Source organism: Herpailurus yagouaroundi, unplaced genomic scaffold (genome assembly GCF_014898765.1).
Source record: "Herpailurus yagouaroundi ecotype Mexico unplaced genomic scaffold, PumYag 187, whole genome shotgun sequence".
NCBI lineage: Eukaryota > Metazoa > Chordata > Mammalia > Carnivora > Felidae > Herpailurus > Herpailurus yagouaroundi.
Window position 1 is genome coordinate 2,955,539 of NW_024412418.1, and position 27,162 is coordinate 2,982,700.

The 27,162-nt window shown below is 40.3% G+C and overlaps 2 protein-coding genes across 2 annotated transcripts; both read left to right on the top strand.

Moving 5' to 3' along the window:
- The first annotated feature begins 6,745 nt into the window (after positions 1 to 6,745).
- Positions 6,746 to 7,690, top strand: LOC121043775 (olfactory receptor 5B3-like). The gene has a single exon (XM_040495773.1). The coding sequence runs from the start codon at positions 6,746 to 6,748 to the stop codon at positions 7,688 to 7,690; it is 945 nt and encodes a 314-aa protein (XP_040351707.1).
- Positions 7,691 to 18,016: 10,326 nt separating this feature from the next.
- LOC121043776 (olfactory receptor 5B12-like) lies at positions 18,017 to 18,961 on the top strand. The gene has a single exon (XM_040495774.1). It carries the CDS (start codon positions 18,017 to 18,019, stop codon positions 18,959 to 18,961), a length of 945 nt encoding a protein of 314 aa, XP_040351708.1.
- The last annotated feature ends 8,201 nt before the right edge of the window (positions 18,962 to 27,162 follow it).

Below are 27,162 nucleotides of genomic sequence, written 5' to 3' on the forward strand. Positions count from 1 at the left end.
TTCTTTCTTTCTTTCTTTCTTTCTTTCTTTCTTTCTTTCTTTCTTTCTTTTGCCTTAATTGCTCTGGTTAGACCTACCAGTGCAATTTTGAATGGAAGTGGTGAAATCAATATCTTTATTTTGCACTTTAACTTAGGGGAAAGAATTCTACCTTCCATTTTTGAATAATAATGTGGTTTCCTTCATAAGTGCCCTTCATCAAGTTGAGGAATTTTCACATTATTCTAGATTTCTGCATTTTTCTTTTTATAATAAAAGTATGTAAGAGTTTGTAAAAAGCTTTTTTTTAAGTTTATTTATTTATTTTGAAAGAGAGGGAGAAAGTGGGAGAAAGAGGGAGAAAGTGGGAAAGGTGAAGAGAGACAGAATCCCAAGCAGGCTCCACACTGACGGTGTGGAACCAGCATGGGGCTCAAACTCACAAATCCATGAGATCATGACCTGAGCTGAAATCAAGACTCAAAGGCTTAACCCACTGAGCCACTCAGGAGCCCCTGTCAAAGACTTTTTATAAATCAATGAGATGATCATATTTTTTTAACGTTTATTCATATTTTGAAAGACAGAGATAGAGCGTGAACAGGGGAGGGGCAGAGATAGAGGGAGACACAGAATCCGAAGCAGGCTCCAGGCTCTGAACTGACAGCACATAGCTTGACCGGGGCTCGAACTCACAAACTGCGAGATCATGACCTAAGCCAAAGTCGGACGCTTAACTGACTGAGCCACCAAGGCACCCCGAGATAACCATATTCTTTTCCTTGATTCTGTTTAAGTGGCTTATGACATTGGTTGCTTTTTGCATATTGAACCATCCTTGTATTCCTAGGATAAATCCTATTAAGTCCTGCTATACAATTATATTATTAGGTAGCTGGATTTGGTTTACTGACATTTTGTTGGTTATTGTTGCATCTATATTCATAAGAAATGTTGGCCTGAAGCTTTCATTTCTTGTAATGTCTCTATCTGGCTTTCTTATTGAGGTAATATTGACCTCACAGAATGCGGTTGTGATATCCTACTTGCTGTTTCATGGGCTACTTCAATGTAAAGATACATTTTAAAAATCCAATTTGGGGAAATTCTAGCCTTTATTTCTTCAAATACTCTTTCTGCCTCTTCTTTCTTCTCTCCCTCTGGAACTGTCATTATGCAAATGTTGGTACACTTGATGGTGATCCACAGGTCTCTTAAGCTCTGTTCGGCTTGTCTTCGTTCTTTTTTTTTCTGTTCCTCACACTGATTAACTCATTTGAAATATTTTGAAATTTGCTAATTATTCTTTCTTCCTAATCAAATAATGATCAAACCCTCTAGTAAATTTTTCATTTCAGTTGTATTTTCAGCCCCAGAACTTATATGTAGTTCTTTTATGATCATTTCTGTATCATTGTTGATATTCTCTAAAGCTGAGACATAATTATCCTGGATTCCTTTAGCTCCTTCATTATATTGAAGACAGTTGATTTAAAAATCTGTGTCCCGGGGCGCCTGGGTGGCGCAGTCGGTTAAGCGTCTGACTTCAGCCAGGTCACGATCTTGCGGTCCGGGAGTTGGAGCCCCGCGTCAGGCTCTGGGCTGACGGCTCAGAGCCTGGAGCCTGTTTCCGATTCTGTGTCTCCCTCTCTCTCTGCCCCTCCCCCGTTCATGCTCTGTCTCTCTCTGTCCCAAAAATAAATAAACGTTGAAAAAAAAATTAAAAATAAATAAATAAATAAATAAATAAATAAATAAATAAATAAAATAAAAATCTGTGTCCAGTACAATTTTTACTATGTCCAATAAGTGTAATGTCATGCTTCTTCAGGAAGTTTCTGTTAATTTCTTTTTTTTCCCCCTGTGGATGGGATATACTTTCTTGTTTCTCTTCACATGTCAATTTTTGTTGAAAACTGAATATTGTGAATACATAGTGTGCTAACCTTGGGAATTCAGATTCGTCCAACTCAGGTTTTTGCTTTTATTGTTTGGTTTGTCATAGATTGTATTTGTTTGTTTCATGAGTTTTCTAAACTATTATTGTTGACTATATGCTTTGCGTGTGGTGTCTCATGCCTCTGTTGTAGCTTGAGGTCACTTACCTGCTTGTCACCTACTTGTTTCCATAAACACTATAGATGAGTCATTTTCATGATTTGACATTTACTTGGTTGTTATACGTTTTGGTATTTTCCATACATCTGAAACCAAGTTTCTTCTGATAGTTTGGCTTATTTTTTGTTTTTGTTTTGTTTAGCTAGCGTTTCTGTGGAGTTACAGACCCTTGGAATCCTTACTCTTCCATTTTTTGGGCCTTTCTCTCATAAAGACACTGGATATTGCCTTTAGGGTCCGAAAATGAACCCATGATAATCTACCAAGTTTATGCCCTTAAGTTAACCATAACTGCAAAGTCTTTGCTATATGGAAAGCGTAACACATTCCGGTTGACAAGATCTCATATTTGGCAGTGATTATTCAGTGTACTACAGATTTGTTTCCCACATATGATAGTACAAGTTCATAACACAGGTTGTCTGGGAAGGGGTAGGTTCTCTCCATGTCAACACTCAAAGAGACAGGTGGTTTCTACTTAATTAAATGTATACTTACTATCTGACCTAGCAATCTAACTCAGAGATAATTACCCAAATGAAATTAAAATCTAGTTCATGAAAAAATAGGCAAATGTTTAGATATACTTTATTCCTAATTCTGAGATACTAGATGGGACACTAGTGTCCCCCAACTTGGAAACACATAAATAACCTGTAATGTCCATATAATGGAATATAACCAGCAATGAAAAAAAAATTACTACTGATATATTATGGGTCAAATTGTGTCTCCTAAATTTTATATGTTGAAGTCCTAACTCCTAGTACCTCAGAAGATGATCTTGCTCAAAAATAGGGTCACTACAGATGTAATAATTAAGATAAGGTCCTACTGGAACAGAACGGGCTTCCAAGTCATTATGACTGATGTCTTTATAAAAATGGAAAACTTGGGGAGACATACACACAAGGACAACACCATGTGAAGATGAACACAGAGATCAGGATGTGATAGCAGAAGACAAGGGATGCCAAAGATGGCCAGCAAACCACCCAGAAGCTAAGAGAAATGTATGAAACAGATACTCCCTTACAGCTTTCAGAGAGAACCAGCAGAACCACATTGCTAGCAGCTTGATCTTAGATTTCTAGCCTCCAGATGTGAGATAATAAGTTTCTGTTATGTAGGACATCCAGTTTGTGGTAATTTTTTATGACAGCTCTAGGAAATTAATATAGCTAATATGGATGGGTTTCAAATGCACCATGCTAACTGGGAGAAGCCAGAATCAGAGGCTACACGTGCTAAGATTCTCTTTAAATGACCTTCCTACAAAAGCAAAGCAATATGGACAGAAAATGGTTTAGTAATCACCTGAGGGCAGGAAGAGGGTTGATGGCAAAGAAGCTCAGAGATTTTGTTCAGATGATGGAACTCTTCTATATTGTGTTTCTGTTAGTGGTGGTGTGACTGGATAAATTTGACCCAGTTTGAACAGTTGTTCAATAACTACAATACTGAAAACTATAAATTTTACTGTTTGTAAATTACACCTTAATTAGAAAGCAGGGGGACGCCTGGGTGGCTCAGTCGGTTGAGCATCCGACTTCGGCTCAGGTCACGATCTCACAGTTCGTGTGTTCGAGCCCTGCGTCGGGCTCTGTGCTGACAGCTCAGAGCCTGGAGCCTGCTTCTGATTCTGTGTCTCCCTCTCTCTCTGCCCCTCCCCTGCTCATGCTCTGTCTCTCTGTCTCAAAAATTAGAAAGCAGGGAGAAAGAGAAAACAAGTAATATAAAAACATGTGTGCACCCTCAACATGTCCAATCAACTCCCCATAGGAAAGCTAATTGATACTTTCCTAGAAAAGTGAGGTAAGAGCTACAGATGCCCTCCTGAGGGACATCCCCAGAGACCTTATGTCTCTGTAATTCCCTCCTAATCCCCATGAAATAGCTTTTAAAACTCCCAGTATGTCTCAATGTGATCTCATTTCAAAAGGAGCAGACATGTGCTGAACCCCTTTGGCCATCATATATTTGTCTGAATATTAGTAGTCATTAGCACATACACTTTCCTCCCACCGCCAAATCCTCACCTGAGGATTTGTCATGAACTTCCAATGATGGCTAGGGAACACGCCTCAAGATGAGAATTATATTCGTTGACTTTAGAATGATAACCCCTGGGACAGGCATGTCATAGAGCCTGTTTCACAGACAAATTTCTCGAATCATGCGGGAGAAGCAATTTTCTGCTTCATTTTAGAGATAAGAAGGTACACAAAGATTGCATCGTGGATTTGGCACTTCAACATAGGTTCCTGGCTCCATGTTGCATTCTTCCCTTCATCTTTATTTACCTTATAAATATGTTGGAACTACTTGACTAGTACCTGATAAAGACTATCTCTCTCAGTATGTGGGCATCATCCCATGGCTGAATTTCTGATTCCAAGCTAACTCTTCAGGATTGACTGTTCCTTCTTTCCCAGCAGCAAGGTAAGCTTCTATGTCCTATATACACTTTCAGTGAGAAATGTAATTCAAGCAAAACCAACAGGGCATCTACGCATACTATGAATTATTTAAGCACAGAAATAAATTTCTTTTTTTTTTAATATGAAATTTATTGTCAAATTGGTTTCCATACAACACCCAGTGCTCATCCCAACAGATGCCCTACTCAATACCCATCACCCACCCTCCCCTCCCTCCCACCCCCCATCAACCCTCAGAATATTCTCAGTTTTTACGAGTCTCTTATGGTTTGGCTCCCTCTCTCTCTAACTTTTCTTTCCCCTTCCCCTCCCCCATGGTCTTCTGTTAAGTTTCTCAGGATCCACATAAGAGTGAAAACATATGGTATCTGTCTTTCTCTGTATGACTTATTTCACTTAGCGTAACACTCTCCAGTTCCATCCACGTTGCTACAAAAGACCATATTTCATTTTTTCTCATTGGCACGTCTAAAGCAGTGGTTTGAGGCTAGACACATGTATCAAGACTTCCATCCGTGGGGAGTTTACTGATCATTGTGAAACATTATCATGCTGCTCTCCTAAAAGAGATTTTAAAAATAGATGGATAGGTGTGCTCTGATTGAGTAGCTGTTAATTTTATCTTGTTCACTATCTGTTGAAAGAATTAAGGAGGACAGCAGTGAACCAATGATTAGCAAGGGACAAATGTCCTTCTAAAGGCATCCAAGTCAAATGAAAAGATTAAAAATACGATTCCTACACAAGATGACATTCAAGTAAACAATTTTAAAACATGTAATTGGCCAAAACACAGATCTTCAGGCTAAAGACCAACAAACTAGGAACTTCTACCCAGTGATCCCTGCGATTCGACTGTGGGATAAAAATAAAGAGAGAAAGAATGAGTTTAAGAAAGGGGACACTTTCAACACAAACTAAAACATGGATCTGAAGAAAGAAATGAAGCAAAAGAATGGCTCCCATGCGGTAGCTGAAACAGCCACTCATGTAGGCAGAGGACAGACAAACTGAGAAACACTGAAGACACAGAAGAGCCCAGGAGACCAACCGAGTCTATGATATAAAGCATATTGAAGAGGGATGCCAGCAGACCAAACACTCAACCACGCTGAGCTTGTGTGTCACCCGAGACCTTTCTAAAGCCAACAGAGAGGCTATCATCCCATCCTACTAAGAATACTATCCCTTACACTAATCAGGTTCTACTAAATACTCCTCATTTTGCTCACTTTGATTTTTATATTATTATATACTACCTCATTTAATTCTTACAGTGGTCTTACAATAATACCTTGAGTGAAGTCTCATTACTATTTTCATTTTGTAGATGAAGAAAACAGGGAGTTAGGTTCGGACTAAAGACTCCTCAGTGGTGAATGCTAAGACTGACATGAACCTGGTCCCAGAGCCCAAGCTTTATACTCAATGCCATGCCCTCCCCAGACTGCCTCTGCTGGTTGTCTGAGTCCCTACTGCTACAGTGATTATACCACATGCACCATGGACGTATCTCTTGGTTACGTCACTGTGAAACCCCAAACACTGAGTTTATGACATGGGAGAAAGACTGATCATGAATTAAGTTAAATTCAATGTGATTTAAATTCAGGTGAGACTTGGGAATCACTCCACCCGAGCACTAAGTTTGGCTTTGGCGATAATAATTTTGTAAACTTAAATATACATTACTCAAGCTCTGTGCTTCACACGTTAAATGGGGGTAACAAGTAATCAATCTCATAGATTTGTTGAGAATAATAACTGAATATTCATACAAAGTGTCTAGAGCTTTTTCCGGCACATAAGGACCATAGATATAAGCATTTGCTAGGCTGAGAAAAACTGAATTGATATATAGATTCATTCAAGATGATTCATCATAATCAAGAAACTACATTTTCTACACCACTGTTTACAAATTCACAGAATTGAAAAGTTGGAAAATAATTCATGGATATCTTTCAGTTTTAACAGTGTCAAACTCTACAGATAATTTGTGCCTTAACTTTTACTGTCTAGTCCATACTTTAAATTTGGAGAAACCTGTGAGTAAAAATTATTGCTATCATGAAATATTGTGTACATATGTGTGTGTATACACAAACAATATGGAATGAATTTCACTTCAATCTCTCATTTGTTTATGACTTTGTTTTCTGTATTTCTTATCACTACAGGGCATCTTGTGATTCCCAAAGAACACCATGAAGAACAACACAGAAGTGACTGAATTCATCTTGCTGGGACTAACCAGTGACCCAGAGCTGCTGGCTCCCCTCTTTATCATGTTCACCCTCATCTACCTCATCAATGTGGTTGGAAACCTGGGGATGATGGCGCTGATTCTCTTGGACTCCCGTCTCCACACTCCCATGTACTTTTTCCTCAGTAACCTGTCTCTGGTGGACTTTGGTTACTCTACAGCTGTCACTCCCAAGGTCCTGGCTGGATTACTTATAAGAGACAAGGTCATCTCCTACAATGCATGTGCTGCTCAGATGTTCTTTTTTGCAGCCTTTGCCACGGTGGAGAGTTACCTCTTGGCCTCAATGGCCTATGACCGCTATGCAGCGGTGTGCAAACCCCTCCATTACACCACCACCATGACAACAGGTGTGTGTGCTCGTTTGGCTATAGGCTCCTATGTTTTTGGTTTTCTGAATGCTTCTGTGGATGTTGGAAACACATTCCACCTCTCCTTCTGTAAGTCCAATGTGATCCATCACTTTTTCTGTGATATTCCTGCAGTTGTCTCTCTCTCTTGTTCTGATAGACATGTCAGTGAGCTGGTTCTTGTTTTGGTAGCAAGCTTCCACATCTTGTTTGGTCTTTTGGTTATTTTGATTTCCTACCTGTTCATATTTACCACCATCTTGAAAATGCCCTCAATAGAGGGATACCTGAAAGCTATATCCACCTGTGCTTCTCACCTCACTGCAGTCTCCATCTTCTATGGGACAGTCATGTTTATGTACTCCCAGCCAACCTCCAGCCATTCCATGGACACGGACAAAATTGTGTCTGTGTTCTATACTATGGTCATTCCCATGCTAAATCCTGCGGTGTATAGCCTGAGGAACAAAGAGGTCAAGAATGCTTTCAAGAAGGTTGTTGAGAAGGCAAACCTGTCTCTAAGCTTCACCTCCTAAGGTTGTAGAATCCATGGTGACCTACCTTCATTCCTGTCAGATCTTCTCCCTGCATTAACTTGCAGTTTACAGCCCACATTGCACTTAAATTACTGCTGTGATACTTTCCTCTTCAAAAGTCTCTCACTAAAAAAGAAGATAAAAAAGAAGATAATCCAGTTGTGTAATATCTGGATGAGAATAGCCATGAAGACCTTAAAGTGTTTAGAGCACTCTTGTCATGAACCTTAATTATATGTGATTTATTCACCTGTTCACATTTTTTTTCCACCACACGCCAATGCAAGTGTGTGTGTAAAACACAGCTCAAACCCATGAAGGGAAGTGCATGCAAGGGTCCTCTATGTGCACATACACTCAAGAGGGGAAATTTGTTAAAAGAGTATGGCTAGTTTTTAATAAGAAAGTCAAAATAACTGTAGATCAGAGTATAAATTAATGTTCAGCATTTAAAATTTTTTTTCCTAGTTTAAAAAAACAATTCTAAGAGTCCAAAATGAAGAAAACCATGACATGGACTTTTTAATAAAAGTATGTGCTTTTTTGTTGGAACAGTTTTTTTTTCAGAGTTATATATCTGTAAAATCTTGAAGGAGTTCATCTTTATGTCTTCAGAAAGTCGTTTGGTAGAAGAAGTATGGTGACATGATAACTTTCAAATGCAAGAAGACCAGAGTACCAGAAAAGGGGATCGAATGATAATAGAGCAGTTTCTCAATTTTTCTGTAAGAACCCCAACTGTGTAAGATACATGCACTGAGTAGTGATAGTGTTAGCTATTTTTCTCTCTGGAAATACTATGAAATGGCTCGTGTCTCTCACACAGGGATAGTTTCCTATGAGCTACGTCATGTCCTGCTGTTTTCCTACTTCCTCCGTCCTCCTCCCTCACACTGAGCTCCCTACCGTCCCCGGACAATCCAAACTCATTCCTGCCTCAGGGCCTTTGTACATGCTGTCGCCAATGCTCAGAAAGCTCCCTCACTTCCCTCAGGTCTTTCCTTAAATTTTACTGTACCATAGTCACCCCATCCCTATGGACACTGTTCCCAACTTACTTAATCCATCATAGTTCTAATCAGTACTCATCTATTTCTATTTATTTGTCCCTTTTTTATTCACTTACCTTTCTAGAATATACACTGCCTAAGAAGGGCACCTTTGTCTTCACTACTAACAACTTCATCCTCAACATACAGCCTGTTTCACACTAATCTCTCAGTAAACATTTGTTAAATTACTCAATCAATTAATTAAACTTTGAGCCCAACAGTTGATATATTTGATAATTTGGCTCATTACCTATTATATAATTCTTTAGAAAAGAATTTTAGAACATTTTATAAGACATAACTAGTTTTTCTTCTATTTTCTCGCTCACTACTTATATTCCCCACTTTTGGAAAAAGTCATGTTTTCAAAACTATATTGCCAAATGGATAATATATAACATCTTTTAAATTAAAATTATCTCATGAAATGGCAAAGAATACATGAAATTAATTCTTCCTACTAAATCACACAAAGTATATATACTTTCTCAATAGAGCTTTAGAGTAAGTCATGAAATCAGGTAAGGTGTATATTTCAACTTTATTCTTTTTAAATACTACTTTAAGTATTCTAGTAGATTTACCTCTTTCTATAAATTTTTCAATCAGCCTACTAATATTTCCAAAATTCTTCCTCACATTTTGATTGAGATTAAGTTGAATCTGTAAATCAGCATGAGGAAATTGGCATATTAAAGTCTCCTAACCCATGAACATGACCTTCCTCTCCTCCCGTATAGCCTTTACTTGATTCTTTTCATTGGCATTTTTCATTTTCTACATTCTAGTATTGCACATATTAAGTTAGATTATACCTAATTGCAAATTAATGACCAAAGGGGCTCTGCACACAGTCCAGTCCCTCTACAGTGATATCATGTGGGACCATGTTGGGATTTCAGAGGCTAATGACTGAGTAGAGACTTTTAGAGACCTAGAGTTCTCAGAGGAACAGGACCCCTTTGGGGACATCCAGAGGTCCTCATCCAATCTATCTACAGAAGAAACTTAACTGAGTCTCGGGACTTTGCTTGAGTTGTTAAATGAGCACACAGATACATTTGGCTTACATTGTCATAAGTTCTATAAAATAAAGTTCATACATTTCAGTATGTTCGTTCCTGAGAGTTTGGATAAACGTATACAGTACATCACCCAGATCAGTATACAAAACAGTCCCATTCATCTGAAATTGTGTCCTGCTTCCTTTATGGTTAACCCCTCTCATCCCCCAGCTTCTCATAACCTCTGATCTGCTGACCCCTCCATATAGTTTTGCTTTTCAAATACAACATGCAACTTCTTGAGTCTGGCCTCTTTCACTTAGCATAATGCAATTAAGATGCATGCATTTCCTTGCCTGTATCAGTAGTAGGTTCCTTGTAAAGTTCTTTATTGAGACGTAACTTACATACCACAAAACGTACCAAAGTATGCAATGCGCTGGTGTTTAGTACTTTTACAGACTTGTCCAATCGTCACCCTGGTTAATTGTTGAAGACTTCTGTCACCTCACAAAGAAACTACATACCCAACCATCAGTCAAGGTCCATTGTTCTGCAACCTCCCACCAGCCCTAGGAAACCACCAATTTACTTTCTGTCTCTGTAGATTGGCCTAGTCTGTATATTCCCATCATCCATTACATCGTAATGGGATCATTTTTGACCGACCTCTTCCACTTGTCATGATGGCTTTGAGGTTTATTCATATTGTAGCAAGTACTGGTACTTCATTCCTTTTTGTTGCCTAGAAATACTCCTTTGCAAGCATAAACCACACTTCGCTTATTCACTCACTTGATGGACCTTTGGGTACAGGTAGTGCTGGTGTTTTAGGGATGGGTGCTCATAGAACAGCCTTGCGGCTGGTGTGTGAGGAAGGCATGAACACAGATCTGGGGTCAGGTGTGTGGGCATTCCCGTGGCAAGGGAGGCTCCAGGATCTCAGCTGCAGGTGCTTGTGCACTGTCCGTGCAGTTGAAGTAACTATCAAATAATGCAGAACGAAATTAAACAAGACCCCAATAAGTTGAAAGATATCCCACGTTCATGAGAAGGAAACTTCAGTTTTAGTTTACGACATCACTGCGACCCAAAGTGATCCAGAAATTACACAGAATTCCTTTCAAAATTCCAGCAGCCATTTTTGGCCAACACTAAACTGCCAATCTTAAAATTCATGTGGAATTAGAAGTGCTCAAAATTGCCAAAGCAATCTTGGAAAACGAAGTCAGAGAAATCACACCTCTTGATTTTAAAACTTACTACAAATTTATAGTGATAAAAACAGCGTGGTACTGATGTAAGTGATGGGTCACTGGGTTCCACTCCTGAAACCAATACTGCACTGTATGTTCACTAACTTGAATTTTAAAAAATTAGTTAAAAAAAGATAGACTAACCAATCAATGGAGTAGAATTGAGAGTTCAGAAATATACCCATATATATGCAGCCAATTGATTTTTGCCGGGATGACAAGCCCATTGAAGGTGGAAAGAACAGCCTTTCAGCAAATGATATGAGACAACTTGATTTTCATACATAAAAAATAAAAGTTGTATCCTTACTTCACATTATATACAAAAAGGGAACTCAAAATGGATCAATGACCTAATATAAAAGCTAACCCATACATTTTTAAAGGAAAACATAGGGTTAAATTTTCACGACTTTAGATTTAACTACAGGTTTTTAAATATGACATCAAAAGCTTAAGCAATAAGAACAAATAAAGTAATAAAACGTCATCAAAATAAAAAAAACGTTGAATATCAAAAACACCAAGAAAGTGAGAAAACAATCCACAAGATGGGAAATATATTTGCAAATCACACATCAGATAAAGATTTGATATTTAGAATGTATAAAGAGCTCATACGACTCAATAATGAAAAAACAAAGAACACAATTTAAAAATAGATAAAAGACTTTAATATACATTTCTCCAAAAAAGATACACAAATAATCAATAAGCACATGAAGAGATGTTCAAAATCATTAAGATTGATATTTAAATACATTAATTTAAGAAATGTAAATTTTTAAAAAAAGAAATGTAAATCAAAATCACAGTGAGATACTACCTTACACACGCTAGAAAGGCTATGTTTTTTAAGACCATATATATATTTTTAATTTTTTAATGTTTATTTTTGAGAGAGACAGAGTGTGAGTGGGGGAGAGGCAGAGAGTGAGGGAGACACAGAACCCGAAGCAGGCTCCAGGCCCAAGCTGTCAGCGCAGAGCCCGATGCAGGGCTTGAACTGGCGAACCGCAAGATCGTGATCTGAGTTGAAGTCAGACGTTTCACCGACTGAGCCACCCAGGTGCCCCAAGACTATATATTTTTTAAAGAAAACAATAAGTGTTGAGGATGTGGAGAAGTTGGAACAGTCACTGTGGAAAACCATTTGATATGTCCTCAAAATATAAAACATACAAATACTATGACTTAGAAATTCTACTCATAGGCATATATTCCCCAAAATTGAAAACAGGTACTCAGATACTTGTATTCCAATGTTCATTGCAACATTAATCACAACAGCCAAAAAATGGAAACAATGCAACTGTCCATCAGGAGATGAATGCATAAATAAAACATATCCTGGGTGGCTCAGTCAGTTAAGTGTCCAACTCGATTTCAGCTCAGGTCATGAGCTTACAGTTCGTGGGTTCGAGCCCCATGTCGGGCTCTGTGCTAAGCATGAAGTTTACTTGAGATTCTCTCTCTCTCTCTCTCTCTCTCTGCCCCACCCCAACTCACATGTTCATTATCTCTCTCAAAATAAATGAATAAACATTTAAAAAGGAGGTAATAAATGATAAGGGGACTAGTATTCAAGGATCTATTAAAAAGAAAGACGTAGACAACAAAACACGAATAGTTTATTATATGTTGTGTTAGGCAGGATAGACCATGTGACATATGGTAGAAAATAGGCCCCCAAGTCCAGCGATTTAACACAGCAAAGATTTATTTCTTACTTTTGCTATTACGTGTGCGTCACAGGTTATCCGGAAAAGAAGTCTCTCTGCATGTGTTCATTCAAACACCCGGGCCAATGGAGGCTTTGCCATCTGTAGCTACCTTTTCTGGAACATGCTGCCTCCTCGGCCACCATGGTAGGTGGGAGGCATTACATACTTGTGCACTGGCTTGTCTCTACTTCAACCCAGAAATGACACACATCCTACTTCTTCTCCAGCCCGGTACGTAGAACTAGCTCGTGGCTCCACCTAGCTGCAGGGGGGGGCAAGGAAGTGTGGGGAACAGATGTAATGTTTGTGTACTGCTAATTTCGTGCCATGGAATGTATCATTGCTTACTGATGATAAAATAGTAACACTTAAATTGACCGATCTCTTTTTTTAATGTTTTTTAAGTTTGTTTACTTATTTTGAGAGAGAGAGAGAGAGAGAACAGGGGAGGGGCAGAGAGAGAAGGAGAGAGATAGAATCCCAAGCAGGTTTCCTCACTGTCAGCACAGAGCCCAAGGTGGGGCTCGAACTCACAAACCAGGAGATCATGACCTGAGCTGAAACCAAAAGTTGGACGCTTAACCGACTGAGCCACGCAGGAGCCCTAAATTGATCTCTTGATATGTGCTAGACATCTCATTTAATCTTTAGGACTGTCCTATGAGGGATGTATAGTATTATCCTTGTTTTTATAGGTGATACTTTGAAGCTTTGAAAGACTGAATACCTTGGCCAAGGTCACCCTGCAACCGAACCAGAACTTGAAGACAAGCCCCATGACTGCTCAGCTCAAACTTGGCAGCAGCTAAACTGGACTGCATTGATAAAGGAGAGATAATTCCGCCTGGTGTTTGTGGTTACAGATGACTATGTGGGGGAAAGAATGGATCCATATCCTTAGTTCTAAACATAGGAAGGGAAATCCCCCTAAATATCCCCAAAGCAGCTCTGCACTGGTAAGAAAAATGGGTATTTTGTTTAAAAAAAAAAATTCTTAGGGACGATTGTAGGCCTTTCAGAAAAATGTAGCTATTGGTATGCCTGGGTGGCTCAGCTGGTTAAGTGTCTGACTTCAGATCAGGTTATGAGTTCACAGTCCGTGTGTTCGAGCCCCGAGTCAGGCTGTGCTCAGACAGTGCAGAGCCTGCTTGGGATTCTCTCTCTCCCCTCTCTTTCTGCCCCTCCCCCACTCACACTTTCTCTCTCTCAAAAATAAATAAACTTAAAAACCAAAGATGTAGCTATGAGAAAGCTTGCGTGAGAGTCCTGACATCACCTAAGCCAAGATTTTAGTGAGGTTTTTATTTTTGTTGCCTGGTGTGGCTGTGGCACTGCTGATTTGCTGACTGGGGGCTCCTCTCCTTAAGCTTTCATTCCCCCGTGTCTTCAAAAGCACTCTCAGCTCGAAAACACACAGACATTATCTGATGGCTCCTATTAGGTTCAGGACCAACCCTGGATCTGGAGCCTCCTGAGATATCCACTCTCATGACACTAAATGTCCCCCCTGTGATTTATGGGGTGAAAAGGTCATTGACTTGGCCCTGGTATTTGTAGGAGCACAAGCCCAAGTGATGTTCTAGAACACAGCGCTCCACAGGTAGGGAAGGAGCTTCTCCAGCATGATGCTTTCCTGGATGTGGACTTCTGGTCAAGAGTGTGGCCACGAAGGTTTTCCATACTCCCTGCCTTGCACCCTCCTTTGTCTGTTCCCAGAGCAAAAGTAAGTAACAAGAAAACACACAACCATAACCAATTAGAATGAAAAGGGGCTGTAGGAGATCCCATCGTGTTAATTTCACAAATGAGGAAAACAAAGCCCAAAGAGGTGAAATGGCTCGATCATAGACCCCTTGTTAGCTATAGCTCACCATTCTTTCCACCGGTTGCAATCGGATATCTTGAATGAATGATTGAGGTCATAGAGTCATAAAGGGAGACCGTGCCTCCTGATCTTTTTTATTTAGAACATGCTAGAAGAGTAGCAGTGCAAATATCATAGCTCCCTTTCTGAATCTCAGGGGTTGTAGAATTTCAACATCTGTTTGGGCATCTCGAGTGAAGAGTCATTTCTTTTAGCGTCAAAGTTGGAACTTTCAATATTATTGGCTGAATTTCCCTCAGGAACTGAGAGATAAGATAGACAATGGAAAGTAATGACTCAGATGGCTTGACTGAAATGTTAGCATCTTTTATGCTTTTCAAAAAACTTCCGTGTTTCCTGTCACATCAGAGCAGGAGAGTAGCCTGCAAGGGAGAGGCACAGGGTTTTGCATCTTGTGAATTAAGAAGATACAGCCAGCAGCAGATCTATACCCAACTGATTTTCAACAGAACTAGAATCAGAATTGGGCTTGTATTTGTGGTACAATCATACCCACACCCCTACACCTCAAACTCCCGGATCAAAAAGAGCTGTTTTGTGTTCTATTTGTACCTACAGACAGTATAGATACGGAATTTGCTCAAGATGTTGGCCATTCTTGGTACATCAATGGGATACAGAAATTAACTTTTTTCAAGATAAATGTAATCGGATTCCCATGTTTGTGCATTTGGGCCAAATCTGGCAACTCTAACAAGCACAGACATTGAGAAATTGAGGAACCATTCTTGGGAGCAAGTAACTTCATCGTCAGTAGGGTGTTCTGGCATATTCTGGGCACTTCCATGATCATTCTGTCATACTTTATACACACTTTTATAAAAGCACTTGTCACTTTTGGGGGATAATTTCCAGAGCCGGCTGACTCTGTGCCTTTAAAAAGTCAGGAATCGAGTCATTCATTTTGTAATACCAGCTGCTGGTACAGAGGTGGCTTCTGTGCAAAGCCAGCTTTTGCGGGGGAGGGAGAACAAAAGGGAATTAACACTGTATACTTGGCATGAGCCAGGCATCATGTTAGTAGGGCTCCCTAAATCACTTAATTTCATCTTTTCAGCTGTATAAAATAGATACATTGGGAACTACATGAACTGGGTGTTTCACAGAAAATGAACTGAGGTTTGCAGAGTAGAAGTAATGTTCCCAAGGTCACATCCCATCCAGGGTGCTAATCACTGAGTAACATTTTATCTATTCTACTTGGTGTAAATAGTCACCTTAGGCTCTTCTTCTTAAGGGTTGTAATATGTCTATAACCTAACACATTTTTCCCTCTCTTTCCTTTAGAGTTCTACCAATTACTTTTTTTTAAATATGAAATTTATTGTCAAATTGGTTTCCATACAACACCCAGTAGTCATCCCAAAAGGTGCCCTCCTCAATGCCCATCACCCACCCTCCCCTCCCTCCCACCCCCCATCAACCCTCAGTTTGTTCTCAGTTTTTGAGTCTCTTATGCTTTGGCTCCCTCCCTCTCTAACCTCTTTTTTTTTTTCTACCAATTACTTTTGCACATCAATCCCTAATTGAGATTTTGATTGTGCCATGGATTTTGCTAATTACTAAGACCTATCTGCCTATAATTGTCTATTTATACTATTGAGCTTACCAATTCATACTTTTGTCCATGATGTTTCTTCTGCCTGGTATACTAATAGTGGAGGAGACAGCTTGAATTACTTGAGTTCTTGCTGTGTAACTGACGTTATTTTAAGTGTTTTTGCATGATCTAAGTAATTCTATTCATCTGCCTCAAAGGATGAAAATTGTTATCATTCCCACCTGAAAGATCAGGAACCTGAAATACAGGAAGTTTGATTAACTCGACCCACTATTTTGAAAAAGTTGCTTAATGTTATGGATTTTAGACAATATTGCCTGAGTTCAAATCCCCAAGCATACTACCAGATTTGCTACTTAGGCAAGTAACTTACTTCTTTAAGCCTCAGTTCCTTTTGAAGTACAAAGCGAGTAATAATAGAGCTTGCCTCCCAGAGTTGCTAAATGTACTCAATGCGTTAATATATGTGAACGGCTTAGAACGGTTTCTGACACAAAGTAAGTACTACAGAAGTATTGCTATTATACTAACTAATAATTCTCATATGTCTGGAATCTCCAAAACCACAACTCAGGTGTAATCATCTCCAGAGAGGTTTCCTGAGAGTCTGTGTTGGGCTTACCATATATCTTGGAAGTATATTTACTTCCAAAGTGCCCTGGGCATACATAACCTCTACTTTAGAAATACGTTCTGATGAACATAGCTTTGGGATAATAGGTCTCTCCCACTAGGCTATTCTTAAAGATGGGGCTGTATCATGCCCTTCCTTCAATATGAAGGATTTTTAATCTAGGAGAAATGTATGTGATGGATTCCAGAGTCAGAAGGGTCTCTTGGGTTGAGAGGGCTTCTCATACTGTAACCATGGCAACCACAGTAAGCTGTTAGCTAAACTGCCACTGGAGGTGAGGACAACCAGACACACAGATAACATGGATGGACACCCACGGCTTGGTCAACGGTACAAAGTCCCTAGGCGAAAATGAAAGTAACACTTTCACCTCCCCCACACTCTCCCTTCCACGAATAAAGCAAAGACATCAATGGTGGTCAGAGATGGAAAACATCAGCCTAGGAGAAAAATAAGGACCGTGACATAGAGAGAAAACAATGAAAGTTTTGCTTCAACCTTTTGAAAAACTGTTACTTCTTTTTTAGAGTTACTGAAAGACACCAATATCACTAAGCATGCGCCAGAAATCATGACGTTTCCTTCAGGGGCCAACGGTTGAAGTGGAGCAGCCAAGTGAGGACCCTCATGAATTAGAAAGTGAAGAGTGGGTGTCCCTAAAGCAGGATCCCAAATCACTGTACATCTTCAGCTATTATGAACAAGTCAGTGAAGGATCCCGCAGAGAGAAGAAGTGTGTTTGATGAGGCTTGCCATTGCATATACCAGTGACTGACAAAATGTTTCTTTTCTCTTCCTTTTTGTTGATTAAGCTTTCACGAACTTGGAATAAGAGTGCTTGCAAGATACGGCAAGTAGTGAGAGTCTTGTTGGTTTAGTGTAATAGAGGATGCCGTACAACAGACAAGCTGAAATGTGCCTCCAGAGTCATAACACCGTCCCCTGTGGCGGCCATCAGCAAGGACATGTCAGTGTCCTTCCACATAACTTCTAGATGAACGGCTTCGCTCAACTCACCCCCACCCAGTGTTCAGTCCAGCTTGCTGCCTGTGGGTTCCTGCCTTTGACAGAAAGCTGACACACATGGGCCAGAGACACCATTCACAGTCAGTGAATGACCGACAGCCATTATCTTGTGTTTGCTCATTAGCATTACCTTGTGTTTGCTCATCTTGTCATAGACGCCTCTCGTGATTCCCAAAGGACTTTCATGGAGAACATTTCAGAGGTGGTGGAATTCATTCTTGTGGGGCTCACAGATGCCCTGGAGATGCAGGTCCCTTTGTTTACCATCTTCACTATCATTTACCTCATCATTCTGGTTGGGAACATTGGAATGATCGTGTTGATTCTGTTGGACTCTCATCTCCACACTCCCATGTACTTCTTCCTCAGCAACCTCTCCCTCGTGGACTGCGTTTATGCCTCGGCTGTCACTCCCAAGGTAATGGTGGGGTTTCTCACAGGAGATAAGATCATATCCTACAATGCATGTGCTGCGCAGATGTTCTTCTTCTCAGCCTTTGCCACTATTGAAAGTTTCCTTCTGGCCTCAATGGCCTTTGACCGCCATGCAGCTGTGTGCAAACCCTTGCGTTACACCACCACCATGACAAGTGCTATGTGTACCTTACTGGCCACTGGATCCTACATCTGTGGACTCTTGCAGTCTTCCATCCATGTTGCCTTCACTTTCCACCTCTCTTTCTGTCATTCCAATGTAATTAATCACTTTTTCTGTGACATTCCCCCAATGCTGTCTCTCTCTTGCTCTGATATCTACATGAATGAGATTGTGCTCTTCACATTGGCAGCGTTCAATGTCTTTTTCACCCTCTTGGTTATCTTGAACTCTTATCTGTTCATTTTTATTGCTATCCTGAGGATGCGCTCAGTTCAGGTGCAGAAGAAGGCTTTCTCCACCTGTGCATCCCACCTTACCACTGTTTCCATCTTCTACGGGACAATCATCTTCACGTACTTACAGCCAAGTTCTAGTCATTCCATGGACACAGACAAAATGGCATCTGTGTTCTACAGCATGGTCATCCCCATGCTGAACCCTTTGGTCTACAGCCTAAGGAACAAAGAGGTCAAGGGTGCATTTCAGAAGGTGGTTGGAAAAGCAAAATCTTCATTGGGTTTAGCCTACTAATTAGAAATAGCATGCAAACCATATGACATTTCTCTTGGACTTCTAGTATCTAAGAATATATTTTTTATTTTATTTCTTTCTTGTCTTTCATTTCTCTGCGTAGTTCCCTCCCAAATGAGACAGGTTTTGTTCATGCTTTGGGATTGTGATTGCATAGGACAAAAATTGGATATCTTTTACCAGAAAGAGGATGGTGCTTCTATCTTAAAACGAAGATTACAAGCCTAGATACTTTGAGATCCCACACTACATTGGTCTAAAGTGATTTGCAGGTGAATCTCCTAAGTGTGTGATACCAGAATTACATTTGTAATTACTAAAACTCAAAATAACTCTATGATTTTTGTACATAGTCTAGAGATATGGTTCTTGGACATTCATTCTCTTAAGAATTACCTTGAGGGTTGCCTGGGTGGCTCAGTCACTTAAGCGTATGATTTCAGCTTAGGTCATGGTCTCACAGTCCGTGAGATCCATGAGGTCTGTGAGTTCAAACCCCACATCAGGTTCTGTGCTGACAGTTCAGAGCCTGGAGCCTGCTTCTGATTCTGTGTCTCCCTCTCTCTCTGCCACTCCCTCACTCACCGTCTGTCTCTGTCTCTCTCAAAAATAAATAAACATTAAAAAAAAAAAAAAGAATTACCTTGAGAGGGGCTCCTGAGTGGCTCAGTTGGTTGAGCATCCCACCTCAGCTCAGGTCACGATCTCATGGTTTGTGGGTTCAAGCCCCACATCAGGCTCTGTGCTGACAGCTAAGAGCCTGTAACCTGTTTTGGATTCTGTCTCTCTCCCTCTCTCTCTCTCTCTCTCTCTCTGCCCCTCGCCTGCTTGTGAGTTCTCCCTCCCTCTCACTCGCACACACTGTTTCTGTCTCAAAAATAAATAAATAAAACATTAAAAAAAAAGAGTTACCTTGAGAGATGTTGAAATGCAGAATTCCAGGAGTTAATTCCAGATAATCTAATTTAGTATATTTCTGGTAGAGCCCAGAAATCTGTATAATTATCCACCATTATCCACATATACCTGGATCCTGAACTTAGCACAAATGCCAGTGGTGAGTATAGATAATGAGGGATACTATGTGAGTTTAATCTATTTAGTTCCTGAATTCCAGAGAGAAAAACAGAGTTCAGAGGGTGAAAATATACCCATCCCTATTCCTTACCTGTGTTCTAATAAAGCTCATATAAGGGAGTCTGGATAGGAAAGTCTGCCTACATTCTTAACAAGCTTCCCCTTTATTTCAGAAGAGGATAGTGTGCAGGTTGCACTTTGAGAACTGTTTCCTGAGACCAGTGGTTCAAAAGCATCATTACAAGGCGAGCAGCATCAGCTTCACCTAGCACTTTTTAGAAGGTGCCAGTTATAGAAACCTCCACCCCAGACCGACAGAACCAGAAACTCTAGGACTATAAGCCAGCTATTTACATCTTAGCCAGTCCTTCTGGTGATTCCAAAGCATACTTAGGTTTGAAAACCATTGGATGCAACCCAGAAACAGTAACCTAGAACAGTAGTTCTCAACCTTGACTGCACATAACACTAATCTAGAGGAGATTTTTTAAAATACTGCTGTCTGGATCCCAGCTCCAGAGTGTAGGATTTAATGCATCTAGGGATAAGACCTGAGCACCAGGAGATTGTCAAATGCAACCACTTCCCCAGAGCCTGATACAAAGAGGGGATTGAGACTCCCCCCCCCAAAAAAGATGATATTTATTTATCATCTAGTGTCGACGCATTATTTGCATACGTGAGCTCATTCAGATCCCACACTACCTCTGAGGTGATCAGCCAGGTAGAGAGGAGGAAATGGAGGCTAAGACACAGGCAGATGGTGGCAAAGTGAGAACTTTGAACCCAAGTCTGTGGGACTCCAAAGCACACTCTTTCCAGTTTAGTTCCGCTAACAATCGTTTAACACCATAACACCATGTAGAGGGCATAAGGAATACTAAGATGAAGAATCATTCTCTTTTATCAAGGACCACGAGTCTTCTCAGTATAATACAATTATCTTTGTAATAAATCACTAGGACTCAAAGGGACATGAAGAGTCACAATAATATTGAGCTAGCATCTCCTTGAAACTGTTTAAATATCCTTTAATGTGGACATTCTGAAGACCCCAAATCCCCACTGCTCATCCAAGCTCTAAGTAGGAGGGTATTAAGCAACATAGGTTCTTGAGGTCATCAGACATACATAAAGAGGACAAGAGCCCATGAGCTCCGTCCATGCGTTGCTGCTACTTACACTAAAGCCCTTGCTATCTGGGAAGCCCTGTTATCCCTGTTTTCCAGAAGCTTCGTGCTACACATTCAGTTGGATAAAGACACGCCGCTGGGAATCCTGCGTGCTCCAGTGAACATCTTCGTTTAAGAAGGTGGAAGACCATGAACCTTAACATCCGATGTGCTCACCTTCATCAACCCCCAAGTGTCCCATCGCTTTCCTGGGAAGAAATAGGAAAAAGGCAGTAAGGGGCGAATGTGTGCACAGAAAGCCTTCATGCCCTGACCTTTGAAGTCCTGGAGGGCTGGTGTGGGGGATTAGTCACAAGAGCTGTGCAGCACATTCAGCAGGCAGGTTTAGACGGTGATTTAACCACATCTAACACCCTGTGGTGGACAGCAATGGGATAATGTAGCAACTCATCTCCCAAATATGCTTCCGTAACCTTTTAATAGAAACATGTAATAAATTTATACAATCAAAAGTTTCTGTCAGATTATTTCTGGGGATGGCAGCTGCTATAGACTGAATGTGTGCTCCCAAATCTCATATATTAAATGCTAGCACCCCATGTGATAGTAGTAAGAGATGGGTCTTTCAAAAGGGGGCAGATTAGTCATCTAATGCATGTGATTAATGCTGTTAAAAAAGAAATCCCAGAGAGACCTCCACCTTGTGATGACCTTGCCCCTTCCACCATGTGATGAAATAGCAAGACAGCTCTCTGTGACCCAGGAAGCAGGCTCTCATCAGACACGGAATCTGCCAGAGCACTGACCTGAAACTTCCAGCCTCCAGAACTGTGAAAAATAAATTTGTTCTGCATAAGCCACCCCGTCTATGATATTTTGTTACAGCAGCCTGAGCAAACTAAGACATAAGCATGAGGAACACATGAGTGAACTCAAGCCCTTCCCCAAACTATTAACTGTGACTTTGACTTTAACAAGACACTAAACTTCAAGATCAACAGTGAGGGGAATTTTTTTTAGGTGAGCCACAGAAGAATGAAATAATATCCTCAGCCACTCCGGTTCAATGAGGCCAAAATGTAGTTTTCTACAAGTTAAAAGATATCCCTGGACCTGGCATCTAATGGGAACTATATTCTCCTGATGACTGCTCTTAGCTCATACATCAGCCCTCTCTCCTCTACCAGGCTTGGTTTTTACTAGGAATCATTAGATGTTTATTCAATGAGAAATTAAATTAATGACTGAAGAGATATGTGAATGGATGGCTACATGAGTGAATAAATACATGAGTGAATGAACGGAGATTGGGCAAATGAGTCAGTACCAAGCTGAGTCCCTAATGGATTCAAGATGTGCTCATTTTATGAGCCCAAATAGAGGACATATCTCAGGTCACCCCACAGTGACATATCTCAGGTCATCCCTCATTCCATGGAAGTACAAACCATTTTCACTAACTAAACTCAGTGCTTATATCTGAAGGTCCACGGGTCACCCTTTGAGCTTTTGAGGCATTCCAGATGATCATGAAATTCAAGATTTTAAAAATGATTAATTTGAGACTAACATAAGGAAATAATAAATAACAGGGTTCCAACCCTTGTAAGAAAATTTCTACTGGCAAATATGGAACAGCAAAAAACAATGGCCCAATTTTTTCTACCCCCTGGATCGATAGAAAGAAAAGCAGAGGGGATAAGAACAGGCACCCACTGAAGGCTCTCACTGTGATAGTGTTAGATTTGTCCTCTCTCTAGATGACAGTGAAAGCTTATATTCCTCATGGGGGCCTCATAGCTTGAGTTGTCACTCTTCGCAAAACCAGACTGCAAGAACAAGACTGCTTTTTTTTCTCTCTAAAGAATTCTGATTCGAAAGACAAGCATCCAGAAAAGAAGTCACTAATGGCCTTACAACCATAAGAAAATGGTTTCGCAAACTCTCCATTCTGAAGGAGTGTTTTTAAATTGTACTAGTAGTTGGAAAGAAAGAAAGAAGAAAGGGAGGGAGGGAGGAAGGAAGAGAGAGAAAGAAAGAAGAAATGAAGGAAGGAAAGAAGGAAGGGAGAAAGAGAGAGAAAGGAAGGAAGGAAGGAAGGAAGGAAGGAAGGAAGGGGGAAGGAAGGAAGGAAGAAAGGAGGGAGGGAGGAAGGAAGGAAGAGAGAAAGAAAGAAGGAAGGAAGGAAAGAAGGAAGGGAGAAAGAAAGAAAGAAAGAAAGAAAGAAAGAGTACTAATGCAATGGTTAAATCAAAAGTCTTTGATGGGAGACAATCTGGACTCAAACTATGTTAATAGTGCCTGGTGCATAACAATAGTAACTACTTCAGAGAGTTGGGGTAAGATTTAATGAGATAATACATTTTATGTACTCAGTACAGTGTTTGGCATGCTGTAAAGAAACAAATTTTAGAATTATTTTTATTATACCTTTAGCAAAAGTATAGAGAATATCACATCTCTCTGCCCTGCCCCCCCCCCCCACTTCATAACCATCTGACCTTATTTCTCCACTCCTGAAGGTTTTTTAATTTTCTGACCCAGACCTGTGTTTATATCCTATATCCACCTGAGGACATCTCCCTGGGGCCAAGGACCATACTGGGAAACCACAACAAAGACCAATTTCTCTGTCTAACTCTGTTTAATCAACTGGTCAAGATAGGTTTAATATTGTGACCCCAGCTGCAGAATCGTCTGGTTCTTTTCTCTTTGGAGCGTCCAGGAGATGTTGAAAATGCAGGACTTTAATGTCCTTCTCATCATCAGTACTAACATATAAATTTTAAAATGTCAAAGAATATGGAGATTAGTGCTATTCTTGCAACACATGTACCCAAAACACATGTACACACTGCAAATCTTTTTAGTTCTCCAAGTTTTCCGTGAGTACTTCATAAAACTAGCATTTCTAATGTTCTAGTGAGAGAGAGGCAGATGTGCTTTGTGATAGCATGTGTGTATTTTCTTGACGGCTTCCCCGAGAGAGTGCTATTTGCTGAGAATGGGGCTAGAGGGTGAAAAGAAGAGGGAGGGTGAGACAGAGAAGATACTGAGCATGTGTGGATGTGAGGGAGTAATTGAGTCACATACTGTCGGGAAAGGAGTTGCTCCTTGGCATTGTGTGAAAACCCTTCCATACAGGGTTGATGAATCCATCAAGAATAATTTATTCCAACTCCAAATTCTACCATGCGTGTGAATGTCAACACCGTTATGCAGGCAAACACTTCTAACTTGTTGATTGGGATAAACCTTACTGATCTGAGGTTAGGACATTTGGAACCCATTGAAGGCTATTTGCTACATGATAGTCAATGTTCCTCCTTACGGGCCGAGTGAAATTTCATCTGTAATCATTCATTTAACATCTGAGGAGAAAGTAATGAGAAAAATCTCCTTCCACAACTGTAACTACATAGAAATTCTACACCATGTATTTTAAAATACATACTTTTGGGGTGCCTGGGTGGCTCAGTAAGTTAAGCATCAGTGATTTCGACGCAGGTCAGGATCTCACTGTTCATGAGATCGAGCCCCACATCAGGCTTGCACTGACAATGTGGATCCTGCTTGGGATTCTCGCTCGCTCGCTCTTGCTCTCTCTCTCTGTACCTCCCCTGCTAGCGCTCTCTCTGTCTCTCAAAATAAATGAATAGACCTTAAAAAAAAAAAATAAAGTACATACTTTTGCTCTAAGATATGACTGGGACTTATAACCTGACCACGATAGGCTGAAAGTAGTCTGGCAACTTAGTTGGGTGAAGGCTAGAATAACGCGCCTGCTCGTGGCAAAGGCATTCACATACGCAATAGCTAAGTCAAGCCACCCATTTGCTTCGGGCATCAGATTATAAACATAAGAACAAGCATGATATCTCACTATAAATATAATGACCAAATAAGTTATTATCATGGAAATGTGTGGGAATGGGGCAGAGCTCAGCAGAGAGAAATATGCTATGATTGACAGGGGAAATAAGGAAGCTACGAGCGATAGCGGGCTGCTGTTCTCTCATATGTTCTCTGTTCCTTGAGAGAGAAGTAGAAATTGTAGACTTTGAGGTGAGAGGGGACCATAGACATCACCTGGTTCAACCATGCATGATATAGGTGAGGAAAGTCAAATATAAAAATCTTCAAAATTTGCCTGAGTTGACTTAGCATTTAAGTGGCAAAGCTCAGCCTAAAATTCACATTCCCAGTTGCCCGGGTGAGGATAATTTTAATGTAGTCTACTGCTTTGGGGAAGCTGAGCTGGCACGAATGTTTCCCATAGATTGAATTTGCCAGAATACCCATCCTTATGTTCCTATGGGTTGGGTTTAGGTTCGAATGAGGACACCACCCTGCGGTCCCCGGACAACAGTTGTCTGTGACTACCAAGGTGCCCGTTAACTTTGTCACAGTTGATCAATGCAGGAAATTTCCTCCCAATATTTTTTAGTTTAATTTGGTTTAAGTAAGGCCACTGGGGAAATTCCTCCTCTTTGGGACCCATTATTTTAAGACATCCTATAGAGCACCACTGAATTATGTGGCTAAATCAGGCAAAATGGACTCTGAGTAAAGAGGAGAATGCAGAAAAGGAGTCTGGTCTTTCCATGAACTCTGGCTTAGAATAATTCCAAAGTATACCCACTTTCCTTATGTTCCTCTTTATCTTTCCCTATTCCAAGAATGGCTTTCTAAAACCTGACTCTCTTCCTGAACACCAGTACACTCTTTGCCATGCACATCTAGATATTACAAAGACATCACCTACTGGTTACTTTTCATTTCCAGGGGATTATACACATCTGGATCCCATGTATTCATATTTCATTTCATTCTCAAAGAACAGAATACATAGGGTCAGGAAGCATTCTGAAAGAAGTGCCTTAATCATCTATAGGCAGAAACAAAAAAATTTTTGCCTTTATGAATGTTCTTTGGTGGCTGACGGAATGAAGTGAATTGCAAGGAGGTAAGGAAACATCTTAAGAGACTTTACTTTTTAAAAACTAACGGTTATTTTTTTTCCTAATTGATCTTAACCTGCTGCATATAATACTTCAGGGCAAGGATAGGCAAACTAGGCTATAAACCAAATTCAGCCTCTTTTTGTGCAGCCCTTGAGCTAGGAGTATGTTTTGTACTTTAAGAGAAAAGAATAAAAAAGAGAGAGAGAGGAGATTGGGAAGGAGGGAGGCAGAAAGAGAGAGAGAAGAAAAGGACAGGAAGGAGGGAAGGAAGGAATGAAGGAGGAAGGGAAGGAAGGAAGGAAGGAAGGAGAGAAAGGGCAAGGAGGGAGAGAGATACATAATACACAAGGACCCCATGTAGCCTACAATGCCTAAAATATTTTCTATCTTGTCCTTTATAGAAAAAGTTTGCTAATCCCTACTTTAGAGTACAGGGAGAAATTTCAAAGTACATGTAAGAAGGGTTAAATAAATCAAATAGCTTAGTGGTTTGGACGTAATTCTCCACACTCCCCAGATGAGGACAAGGAGGCTTACTTAGATTGTGGTTTGTCCAAAATCACGTAACTCAGAAGTGGTGAAGCCAGGGCCCAAACTTAGGTCTTTCTTTTCCAGATCCAAAATGCTTGGGCTTAAATCACAACTCCACCATGGACCAGCTGTTGAATCTCAGACTATTTAATCTTTCTCAGTTCTTGATCTGTAAAATACGCATAAAATATGACCCAGCTCATGGTGTAGTTGCGAGGTGCGTCTGAATTAACACATGTGGAGAGTTTACCAGAGTGCCTTCACATTGTGACATGAGCCATTATTATTATGTTTGAATATGCTGCCAAGGCACCTAAAGGAGCTTTTGTGAAACGCCAGAGAAATAAGTGTTGAAAAGTTAAATTTATAGTTACTTCTGCACATCAGGATTCTAAAAGCCTTTCAATGCTTATCTCCTCTGCAGGTCACAAAGAGACTATTTAGTTTTTCCCAAATGTGCTTGACTATGTATATATGTATCCATGTACCTATTTAT

Bases quoted from the DNA above. Each gene is read 5' to 3' on its own strand.
- LOC121043776 (XM_040495774.1), top strand. From the start codon at position 18,017: ATGGAGAACATTTCAGAGGTGGTGGAATTCATTCTTGTGGGGCTCACA.
- LOC121043775 (XM_040495773.1), top strand. From the start codon at position 6,746: ATGAAGAACAACACAGAAGTGACTGAATTCATCTTGCTGGGACTAACC.